Below are 12,113 nucleotides of genomic sequence, written 5' to 3' on the forward strand. Positions count from 1 at the left end.
TGTCCCCTGGTGCTTTAATTATCATTTAAAAATACTTAAGTTTCTGCCCATAGAAAATGTTCCTTGTAAAGAGCAATCGGGTGTAGTCTGTCATTGGTTAATTTTAGTATTTAGTATTACTGGCGTCCTCTGCAGGCTAAATAACGTGTTTACAACCCGGATTAACAAGGAGTAAATGGAGCATATATACTTATACTGTACATGTCTATGGGTTTGAAAGAGTTGGGCTGCACAATGAAGTAATGTGACATTTTTGTACTCCTGCGAAGTACAGGTACTAGAGATGACGGAAAACTTATATTCAAAATTAAGGATCAGAAATTAACACTGAAGTAACAATGGAACTGTACTCCTGAAATCTGCACTTGCGGCAAACCCCGGCAAAATCCTAACGTCAGTGTTAGCTATTGAACTGTTAACGTTCACTGAAACAGTGGCTAAAGCTGGCAAGCTTGTTAGCTACCATAATGGCTGATTTTTTAATTAGGCTACTTTTAAAACGTGGCTAAAACCGAACGTCATATTCTTTAAAATAAATAGCAAATAACCACACTAGTGACTTTTAGTTTTATTTCATTGTTGTAATTACATGTTGTACATATAATTTAATAGTCACGGTTTCGCTTGGCATTTTGGCCGGGTTTAAGGTTCGCTAACTAGCTTGCTAGCTTCCAACCAGTAACGTTAGCTACCTGCTGTCGACGGAGGGAGCTAATGTGGCACCGATATTAGGACCAGTATGAAATTGCGAGACAGAATGCTTGTGAGATCTGTAACTACGCGAGGCTGGATGGTCCAGCAGTGTGTCTCCCACAAAGTTTAAATTAAACTAAACAGCGCCTACAGCTATCGTGGTACCCGGCTTCAGTAGCCAACCTGTGCTTGTCTCTGCTAGCGATAGCTAACGTAACTCACGTCAGTTTGTTTATTCAAGTTACCTTCGAACCTGGGGGATACGAGAGTGAATTTGAAGCGAGAGAAGTAAAGGGACCACCTAGCGTGTCGTAGGTTCAGACGTTTGACCGTCCGTATATACTCCAGGTTAAGGCGATCCGTCAGCACAATGAAAGGCTCTTTGGCCCCCTCCAGCCAATGTCTCCACTCCCAGAGGTTGTTTAAGCAGTTTAGGCCCGGCTCCAAGTGGTTCAAAATTTAGCTGCTCGGCTTTTAACCATGAACAAATAAGATATCATACATTATCCTAATTCTAACTATATTACACATGTTACCAGTCGCTTGAGTCAAAGTCGTATTCATTACTTACCCTCAGATACATCATTATTAGCCATTCCAGAGTCTAGGCTGAAGAAAAAGGGTGATCGTGCCATTTCAGTTACAGCCACTAGACTCTCGAACGGTCTCCCTCTGGTCATTAGCTGAGTCAGTTTCTTCTTTTACGACTAATCTGAGCACCCATTAAGCTTTTAATGGATTTGACTTTGTTTTATTTGATTTTTAATCTATAGATTAGCCTTTATTGGATTTTAATTAGGCTTTTCTTATTGTGTGCCTCTCCTGTGGAACAAATTGTCTGCTCATGTTCTGGGTGCAGACACTGTCAGGCTTACAACATATCCTTGTAGTCTGTCCTATAGTTGAGGTGCAGGAGTGGGTGGCTTGCATAAGCTCTAGAGTCTCTGGTGGATGTAGCATTCAGTGCTGTCACAGGATTATTGTTGGTAGTGCTGTGTTAAACTGAACCAGTCATGGTCTGGGGGTGACTGTCTCAAGCCTGCCCTCATGGCACAGTGTTTGTTTCCCTGCCACTGCCTCTGTTTCCCTGAGCTATGCTGCCATAGCCTTATTCTGCCTCTGTTTCCCTGAGCCATGCTGCCATAGCCTTATTCTGCCTCTGTTCCCCTGAGCCATGCTGTCATAGCCTTATTCTGCCTCTGTTTCCCTCAGCTATTCTGCCATAGCCTTATTCTGCCTCTGTTCCCCTTAGCCATGCTGCCATAGCCTTATTCTGCCTCTGTTCCCCTTAGCCATTCTGCCATAGCCTTATTCTGCCTCTGTTCCCCTTAGCCATGCTGCCATACCCTTATTCTGCCTCTGTTCCCCTTAGCCATGCTGTCATAGCCTTATTCTGCCTCTGTTCCCCTTTGCCATGCTGCCATACCCTTATTCTGCCTCTGTATCCCTGAGCCATGCTGCTATAGCCTTATTCTGCCTCTGTTCCCCTTAGCCATGCTGCCATACCCTTATTCTGCCTCTGTTCCCCTTTGCCATGCTGCCATAGCCTTATTCTGCCTCTGTTCCCCTGAGCCATGCTGCCATAGCCTTATTCTGCCTCTGTTCCCCTGAGCTATGCTGCCATAGCCTTATTCTGCCTCTGTTTCCCGCAGCTATGCTGCCATAGTCTTATTCTGCCAGGGTTCTCCTTCCCGTACGTACCTCTCTCTCCTACTGTGATTGATAAATTACCTGAACCCCCTAACAATGTTACTTTCCTCTGCTCCCCACTCCCTGCACCTGCCCAGAGCTCTAGCCCACCTTTACCTCTGCTTGGACTTTTAATTAATTTGGAATTCATTCGGATGCACTAATTCATCTGTTTATTTTTACAACCATTTTTCCAAAAATACGATGTCAACTTGGGGCAGATGGGTTCCCCCTCTGAGTCAGGTTCTGCTTAAGGTTTCTTCCTGTCAGCCAGCTTTGTGACAAAGCCCCTTTGTTAAAAGCACTATGCAAATAAAAATTGATTGATTTTGGGGACACTTCAGGACATCCATCCATCCATCCATTATCTGAACCCGCTTATCCTGATCAGGGTTGCAGGGGGGCTGGAGCCTATCCCAGCATACATTGGGTGAAAGGCAGGAATACACCCTGGACAGGTCGCCAGTCTATCGCAGGGCACACACACCATTCACTCACTCATACCTACGGGCAATTTAGACTCTCCAATCAGCCTAACCTGCATGTCTTTGGACTGTGGGAGGAAACCCACGCAGACACTGGGAGAACATGCAAACTCCGCACAGAGAGGCCCCGGCCGACGTGGATTCGAACCCAGGACCTCCTTGCTGTGAGGCGGCAGTGCTACCCACTGCACCATCCGTGCCGCCCACTTCAGGACAGTGTTTGGGAAATCTAATGTCTAGACTTCTCTTCTTTAAAGTCTTAAACCATGCATGTGCAGTAAATCGTTTTTGAGATATTTACAGCTTTATAGGACTAGCACAAAACAGTTAGATATAATTGCCCTCTTGGGGGGCAAAGTGGAAACGGTTAATCATCTTAATGCAAAAGTGTTGAAGTAAATGGGAAATTTATTATTGAACAAACTGCAGCAAAAAACCCTGAACACATTGCGTCAGTAGTCCTATCTGTCTTGTCAGTTAGAAGCCAAATTTGTAATTTAAAGAGTTTCAGTGAATGCATCAGAAATAAATAATAGCCTAAGTAGGCTGGCTTATAGCCTCTGGTTTGGTAAATAGCCTCAGTCAGTCACAATTAAAGCAGAAAATGTTCAAGCAAGTAATTTCTTCATTTTCTCTTTACTTTTTGCACCAGATTTATACCAGATGAATTCCTGCCTGGCTTGGAACACATGTTGGCTAGCAGACACAACAGCGACTGGTCTCAGGCATGTTTTGTCTCACAGAAACAGAAAAGGCAGCCCCATATCTGCTCGTAGGTGTACCCTTTGGAACGCCCACTCATTCCACTTCTGGCCCAGAGTGAAGGCTTTTAAATACCGCAGAATGGGAGGCACGCCCAAAAAACCGGAAACTGATTAATCAACCCCCACTCATTCCGCTTCTGGTGCATGCCAAAAACAAAAGGTTACTTCACAATTCAAGCAGCAGTGCAAGTTTGACTTGCAAGTGTAGCATTATGCAAGTGAAGTATTGTGCATGAGAGGTGTTGGAAACACGGACCATTACCACAACAGTTTGATATAAAGCATTAACAAAATATTAGTCTGAAGTTTTGGCAGAAAACTGATTGTCCCTGCGAGGAAGCTAAGACTTGGTCATATTTTCCAGCAGGACATCAACTCCAAAGATACATCACTATCCACACAGAAATGATGAAGTGAAAACAACATATAAAGTAATGAACCAGGAGTGCCAATAATTGTGAAATCAGTTTTTTTGGGGAAACACATTTTTTTATTTGAATAATGTAAGACTTTTGTTGATTCCATTGAATCATTAATAATACTTTACACTTGTTGGAAAACATTAACAGATAATGTTAATGTAAATAACATTGTATTATTTGTTCGTTTGCAGTGTTTGTGTATGTACTGTAGGAAGCCACTGTTTACACTTCCTTACATTAACGGGGGCTTGTGAGTTATGTATTGAAACACACAAAGCTGGGACTGTGTTCACATAGTGCAGCTTTCAGAGGCCTGTATGTAATAGCAGACTGCTGAACTCAAACAACCCCACTGTGGCACACAGATCATTGTGAACAATACAGTAAACAGAGCGCTGTAATACAATTCAGATTTTTGCTGCTGTTGTTGCCTATCCACTTTGAGGTTTGACGCATTGTGTGTTCAGAGATGCTCTTCATCATACCACTATTGTAATGCATGGTTATTTGCGTTACTGTCACATTCATGTCAGCTACATTTTATGCTATATGAATATATTATTATTATTATTATTATTATTATTATTATTATTATTATTATTATTACGACTGAATGAAGTGCTCAGTGATTTAACCCTGGGGACCCAATCAGCACACACAACATGTAAGTCAATGCTTTAAATGATATGTTTATTTGACGCGCTACAAAGAAAATCAATCAATAAACTGACTTAGAGAAAGAACAGGAGTGCAAGTGTTCAGCAAGTGTTGCGTACATGAAAAGCAGGAAATAAAACTTGATCCCAAAATTGATTTCTTTACCCAATTTCTTACATACTACACCGGGCTAAAGTGACCAGCCTTAAATGTGGTATCAGCCACAAAAGTTAGCAGGAGGAAGCAAAGCATTCACTTCCACTTCACAGAGATGAAGGTAGTTCTTTCCTGGAAGATGCACCGTCACATAGCGTCCCACCATTAGCCCGGGACAGGGAAAGGTTTTAGTCTCTCCTGCTCTCATAGTTTCAATCTTGCTGCACCTGCAAGAGGGAACAGAACAAAGTTGCTAAGTGGCTCATTGACTTTGGTCTTATTTTGAATAATAATTGTCGAATTATTAATAGTCCTAACTATGAATATGATGCTGCCTCAGTTACAGTAGCAAGCGTGTGATGAGGGGGAAGCTTAACATGCGGATGGGCTGGTAATGGAAATGATCTGTCAGTGTGGGCCGGTCTGTACTCTGGTCTGTACTGCAGAGTTAAAGTGTGGGCAGGTCTGTCCTCTGGTCTGTACTGCAGAGTTAAAGTGTGGGCAGGTCTGTACTCTGGTCTGTACTGCAGAGTTAATGTGTGGGCAGGTCTGTACTCTGGTCTGTACTGCAGAGTTAAAGTGTGGGCAGGTCTGTACTCTGGTCTGTACTGCAGAGTTAAAGTGTGGGCAGGTCTGTACTCTGGTCTGTACTGCAGAGTTAAAGTGTGGGCAGGTCTGTCCTCTGGTCTGTACTGCAGAGTTAAAGTGTGGGCAGGTCTGTACTCTGGTCTGTACTGCAGAGTTAAAGTGTGGGCAGGTCTGTCCTCTGGTCTGTACTGCAGAGTTAAAGTGTGGGCAGGTCGGTACTCTGGTCTGTACTGCAGAGTTAAAGTGTGGGCAGGTCTGTACTCTGTGCTGTTGGCAGCACTCTCTCTCTCTCTGAAGGACATACTTATCTGCTCTGCCCCAAATAGAAAGAGGGCATTGCAGAGGTGAGACAGACATTATGAAGATGACCAGGCATTTCAAAAAAGTGTTTGTGAATATGAGGCTCTGCGTGTAAAGATGGCTACTGACCGTGCATTATTGATGCCGTTGTTCTCCAGGGAGTCACCGATGAGGATCTGAGTTCCATTGATCCTGTCTCCACAGCAGTCTCCTCTGTTGGTGATGGTGACAGAGGTGATTAAGTAGGACCTCAGCAGGTCCACCCTCCACCAGGAGTTGTGGCCGATTGAGGTGTGGGCACAGGACCCATGGTGGAAATCAGGATCTCGGTTTCCATCAATGGCATTGGCTGCCAGGCTGAACACTACCTCAGAGCCTGGTAGAAGCCCTGATTGAGTGGCCTTGCCACGTAAAGCCACGTTCTCTGCAGGGGGAAATGAACACAACTGAGCCAACATGGCTGTAAAATGCTGTTACTTTATTAGCACCCTGGACAAACCCTGTGTCCTGTGCAACTGCAGCAGTACTGTGAAATTACCCATCATGCCTTTGGGTGTTCAGCCAAATTCTCCACGGCAGAGGCTGTAAGTCACTTTCATTGGGTTTATGAGTTGGAGGGAAAGGTTTGTCAAGCATAATATGAGTCTGATATATGAAGCTGGCTTTCATGCTTAACTGTTCGGTGAACCAATATCATGAAGTTTAATTCCGCAAGGTAAGATATTTCTTTAGTTCAATTATGTCACAAACAATATTATCTGAATTGAATTGCACTTATAGTTAACTGATGGTAAAAACACTTTGCCTTTGGTCAACATCTCGCTCTGAACATTAATTTCAGATAAATGATCCAAATAGATGTACATGTTAAAGGATAAAGATTGATGAAGGCTTTTTCAGAGAAACACCTGTATGCTTTCATGTACAGGTGGTTTCTATGGCAGTGCATGTGCATGGGGTGAAGTGTACCTTCTGTAAATCCTGGAGGAACTGAGCATGACTTGACGGCTGAAAGTGCCACGATCTGAACAAGTAAGATTATCACCTTCATCCTGGAAAAGAGGGGAGAGATTGTAGAGCAGAGATCAACCAAGCCAGTACATTTTGGAATTATTCTGGGGAAAATGTACATCTTAAAACAAATATTGAGTTGACGTGGTTCTACATGGTGCTTCCTCAATTTCAGAGATTTCAAACAGAAATTTCAAACAGATTTTTCTTCCAATGCAAAGCATTATGAAGATAATGTGTGCTAGCTAACTTAGCTTAGGTAACCAGATAGCCAGCATGAACCACCAATGATGAGACCATTGAAGGAACATTGAACATACAAAAGATTTTTACAAAGAGATGAATTCAATGTGAAGATCACAGGTTACCCCATTTAGGGTTCAGCAATTTGTAAACATAGGACACAGCATTGTGTCATGGCTACATTTTCTCAGAGAAGTAAACAGTGAAATCGAGTCCAACTAATGTTCAATAAAATGTTTGAAAGCTTACAAAAGCTTCATCATTCATTTTTGAAAGATTGCTAATAGAGAGATTTTCAGGTGGATCTGCAGGTAGATCTAGTCTGTAAACTCACCTGTCAGTAAGGTAGCAGGTTCCCAGGTAGATCTAGTCTTTCAAGAGTTTACACTGTGGTTTCTTGCGTTTTTATAAGCCCAGCTGTAACGAAAATGTTCTAGGTTCATTTGATTCATAACAAGCAGCGTACATGTGATATATTGATTACAGGCAGTATTTATATATATATATATATATATATATATATATATCCATCCCATCCATCCATTATCTGAACCCGCTTATCCTGAACAGGGTCGCAGGGGGGCTGGAGCCTATCCCAGCATACATTGGGCGAAAGGCAGGAATACACCCTGGACAGGTCGCCAGTCCAGCGCAGGGCACACACACCATTCACTCACACACTCATACCTACGGGCAATTTAGACTCTCCAATCAGCCTAACGTGCATGTCTTTGGAATGTGGGAGGAAACCGGAGTACCCGGAGGAAACCCACGCAGACACGGGGAGAACATGCAAACTCCGCACAGAGAGGCCCCGGCCGACTGGGATTCGAACCCAGGACCTCCTCGCTGTGAGGCGGCAGTGCTACTCACTGCGCCATCCGTGCCGCCTATATATATATATATACAGTATATAATATATATATATATATATATATATATAAACCAGGGGGTCAGTCCAACAAGGCAGAGGTACCGATATCCACAACAACCAAAGAAGAATCCAGGGAAGCAGACAGGGGTCAAAACCAGAAATCCAGATAAACAAGGGCAAGGGCAAGGGCAAGGGCAAGGAAACAAGGAGGCTAGAACTGGGGGAAGGAATAAAGGGCTCGGGACTCAGAAAACAGGACAAGACGAACTAGCAGTGTGCAACTGAAAAGGACAGGTATAAATACACAGGGGAATGAGTCAAACTAGGCCAGGCATGGGAGTGAGGGCGGTCTAACAAATAAACATCAGGTGAGACACATGAAAGGGTAATAGGACAATAACGAGGGGGAAACGAAAACGCGGACTGGATTCACAAAGACACACATGTAATACAAACGGCTCCGGACTAGAGAGTAGACAATTGCAAAGAGTCAGGAGATGCAGAGATACAGAGAGACAGGTGCGAATACTTCGCTGAAACTAAGCAAGTAATCAGTGATAGAATAGGGAGGCGGAGTTACAGAACAGAATTGAAACTGGAGATGCATTAGTAAGGTAGTTAAGTGATTTAAATAAAAAATTCCCAAAACCTTTATTTCTAAGCATACTGAATAATAATAAAATGTTTAGAGAATATATTTAGATGCCCACGAACATGGAAATATTCAATCCAAAATATTTTTTTTGTTGTTAAACATCAACTTTTTTTGGCATAAAATCTCAAGAAGTGTTTTTGAAATGTTACGCAGGCGAAAAAATGCTGTGTTGTTTTATGCAAGCCTAACAAATTATACACCGTTGGAAATGTAACGTGATTCGCTAAAATAGTCATCACTTCAATAACATGCCGGTAGTCAGTTCTTTGATGAGCTGAAATTATACTGAATTATCTTACACACGGATGGGGGTAACAAATTTCTCTGCAACTATGTTACATTTTTCCTGTGCGACATGGCTCAGGCAGTAAGAGCAGTTGTCTGGCAGTCGGAGGGTTGCCGGTTCGATCCCCCGCCTGGGCTGTGTCGAAGTGTCCCTGAGCAAGACACCTAACCCCCAAATGCTCCTGACGAGCTGGTCGGGGCCTTGTATGGCAGCCAATCACCGTCGGTGTGTGTGTGACTGTGTGCATGAATGGGTGAATGGAGAAACATCAATTGTACAGCACTTTGGATAAAGGCGCTATATAAATGCCTGCCAGTGACAAATGGACGGTTGTAGTTGGGCATGTTTGTGAGAGCCAATACAATGGATAAACTAACTATATAACATTATTACCACTACTAAACACTGCACACCCTGTTTCCATCAGATACCCATGAAACCTGGGAATGTCATTTAAACTAAACTCGGAGCAGTGCAAGATAGTACACTGGATGATTTTTCCAAACCTGCATAAATTCATATCACATTAATAACTTGAAAATCCAGATCGAACGGAAGCCCCATAAATGACACATATGAGAAAGCTTACCTTGATCTCAGCAGAGACTCTGATATCGATGTGTGGTCTGTGCTCATTATATAGGCGATATGTTGACCCATTGTGTATCTAAGCTTTGGCAGATAGATATAATATTTGTTCAGTTGAGCTTTGACTATGCATTATTCTTCAGAAAAGTAACCCGAGACAGGAGATCCGGGCTGGGAGCTGGTGAATGAGTTTATTATTTTGAACCTTTAATCCAACCCTTACACAACCTGTGGCAAGGAGATATTTGTTTAAGTCTTCAATTGCACTTTGAGTTTATGCAAATTCAGACAAATAACAGGACATTTTTTGCATTAGAAATTGTGATTCATGGTGGTCCCTATGTTTAGGTAAAATGGACTGCCTTGAAACCCTCTTGATCAAGAGTTACCATGGTTAAATGGTACCATTTGATTTATGACCATTTGAATGTGTTATTTTGGTTGTAGGGGGCATTTTTCTAACAAAGATAACTTTTGACCAATAACACCTGTAAGGGTAATTTTCTTAATTGAATCTTAATTGACAAGGTGTGTTAACATAAAGACAATTACATGATTACAAATAACCTTTTAGTGATAATCCTTATTACTATTAGACCACTTTCTGAATTAAGTGCTTACTATGAGTCTTTCTCTGTCTCTCTCCAGCAGACAGACAGCCTTTGACCTTAAGGTCTCTGCTTCTCAGCTAGCACATTCTGGTCTTACAGCAAGGTCAACAAGGGGTATTCAGAAGACAAATTACTGATAAATGTTCGTGGCCAGCTTCATGTCTTTTTGTTTTGGTAAAGCCCCCCCTTCTGGAAAAGTGTGTATAAGAGTCGTATTATGTCTGATTCAAATCAGAAAGCCGGTAAGCTTTCTCACTTTCTGTCATTTCTTTGCAAATAAATACGAAAGTTAAACTCAAGTATAGCTATTAATGTTTTTTACTGGATCTGTTTCATCGGACAATTCTCACCTGTGATATCTTATTTGTGCATTTTTCCCTGCACACACCACATATACTATGGTTCATAATGTATAAAACAAAAATCCACAGACAATTAATTATAGGAATATTAGTTCTGATATTAGTCCTTAATAGTCAGCTAATGTAATGAACAAGAACAAGAGACAATTGATACCTGATTGTGTAGGCTGCAGTTCCTTCATTTTTGGCAAAACATAATAACATAGCAGCATTTTTTACTCATCTGTCCATATAACATAATCCAAAAAGGCCTGGGGATCATCCAGGCACTCTGTTTGCGAATGTGAACTGAGCATTTAGGTTTCTTTCGGTCTTTTGCTTCTCTCCCATGAAGACCATTTTGCCCAGTCTATTTCTAATTGTGGAGTCAAGAACACTGGCCTTAGCTGAGGCTACAGAGGCCTGCAGGTCTTTGCATGTTCTTCTGGGATCTTGTGTGACTTCCTGGATGAGTCATCGCTGGGTCCATTTGTCTGGCCAGCCACTTGCCACAGATAATGACTCTCACCAGGAAGTTCACTGGACAAAGACGTTCAACATACAGCACACCAACCAGGACAAACAGAGAATGTTTGCCTCTGAAACATTCTGAAGAATTGACATGCCCCCATCTCAGATGGCATCACATGCCATATCTATCAGGTGATCTCCCTTTATTCAAGGTGTGAATCCAACTGCCAAATGCCAATAATGTAACTGTATACTTCCTCCAATGAAAACCAGATCACCTAGCATAGAAGCATTTGCCAAAATGATGCATAAGGTCATATATCACAGAAGACCTTGCTAATGACAATTCTACATACATCACCTGTAGAAATGTTGGTGTTATTTGTAAACTGGTAATCTCGATTGGTAACTTGTCCTGTAGCCGTGTGGACAACGATTCAAAGTTTTCAGCTGGAATGACAGAGTGGAATAATAAGGCTTGAAAAGACTGAAAACTCTGCCGTACAGACCGGAGTACAGACCTGCCCACACTTTAACTCTGCAGTACAGACCAGAGTACAGACATTGACTGAAAAGTTAAACATTTGAGTATACAGGGTGGCCTCTCCCAGGGTGACTCAACCATTGCATTACATTACATGGCATTTAGCAGATGCTCTTATCCAGCGCGACGTACAACGAAGTGCAAATCAAACACAACTGTGAAGAGGACCTGAGAGGACAGTACAGTTCCGAGTCCAAGTGTAAACATACAGATAATCAGAACCCTTGAAGTGTACAATCAACTTCCAAACTAGCATACCACAGTTGGCAGCCAGAATACAACAATACAACAGCCAATAAAAAACAACAATATCTATACAAGTAACAATATCTATACAATCTATACATAAGTGCCATGACAGTCTAAGGCTAATCATGGTGGTGAGTTAGGGAGGGAGGGCGGCCTTTAGCGTAGTGGTTAAAGTACATGACTGGGACCGCAAGGTCGGTGGTTCTAATCCCAGTGTAGCCACAATAAGATCCGCAGAGCCTTTGGCCATTGAGCAAGGCCCTTAACCCTGCATTGCTCCAGGGGAGGATTGTCTCCTGCTTAGTCTAATCAACTGTACGCCGCTCTGGATAAGACCCAAAATGCCAATAATGTAATATACTGTATTCCAGCACATGGCACAATAGTGTGTAAGAAAGAAGTTGAAATTGTACAATTCTGGGCTGTAACATGAAGTAGGGATGTCTGTGGCTCAGTGGCTGTAGAACAGTTTAGCAGCAGCAAATA

The 12,113-nt window shown here is 42.4% G+C and overlaps 2 protein-coding genes across 2 annotated transcripts in view; both read right to left on the reverse strand.

Moving 5' to 3' along the window:
• LOC133123803 (fucolectin-1-like) overlaps positions 1-12,113 on the reverse strand; it is a 125,245-nt gene that overhangs the window by 39,552 nt on the left and 73,580 nt on the right. The window lies entirely within an intron of this gene.
• On the reverse strand, positions 4,928-6,805 carry LOC133133044 (fucolectin-1-like). The gene is made up of 3 exons (XM_061249006.1): positions 6,724-6,805; positions 5,884-6,178; positions 4,928-5,093 (listed from the first exon to the last, which is right to left on the reverse strand). The coding sequence occupies exons 1-3, from the start codon at positions 6,803-6,805 to the stop codon at positions 4,928-4,930; spliced, it is 543 nt and encodes a 180-aa protein (XP_061104990.1).

This window comes from Conger conger, chromosome 1, assembly GCF_963514075.1.
Source record: "Conger conger chromosome 1, fConCon1.1, whole genome shotgun sequence".
Lineage (NCBI taxonomy): Eukaryota > Metazoa > Chordata > Actinopteri > Anguilliformes > Congridae > Conger > Conger conger.

Coding starts and splice junctions, on each gene's coding strand:
- LOC133133044 (XM_061249006.1), bottom strand. CDS start 6,805: ATGAAGGTGATAATCTTACTTGTTCAGATCGTGGCACTTTCAGCCGTC. Junction 6,179..6,723: donor TCCTCCAGGATTTACAGAAG/GTACACTTCACC, acceptor TTCCCCCTGCAG/AGAACGTGGCTTTACGTGGC. Junction 5,094..5,883: donor AACGGCATCAATAATGCACG/GTCAGTAGCCAT, acceptor TCCCTCTTGCAG/GTGCAGCAAGATTGAAACTA.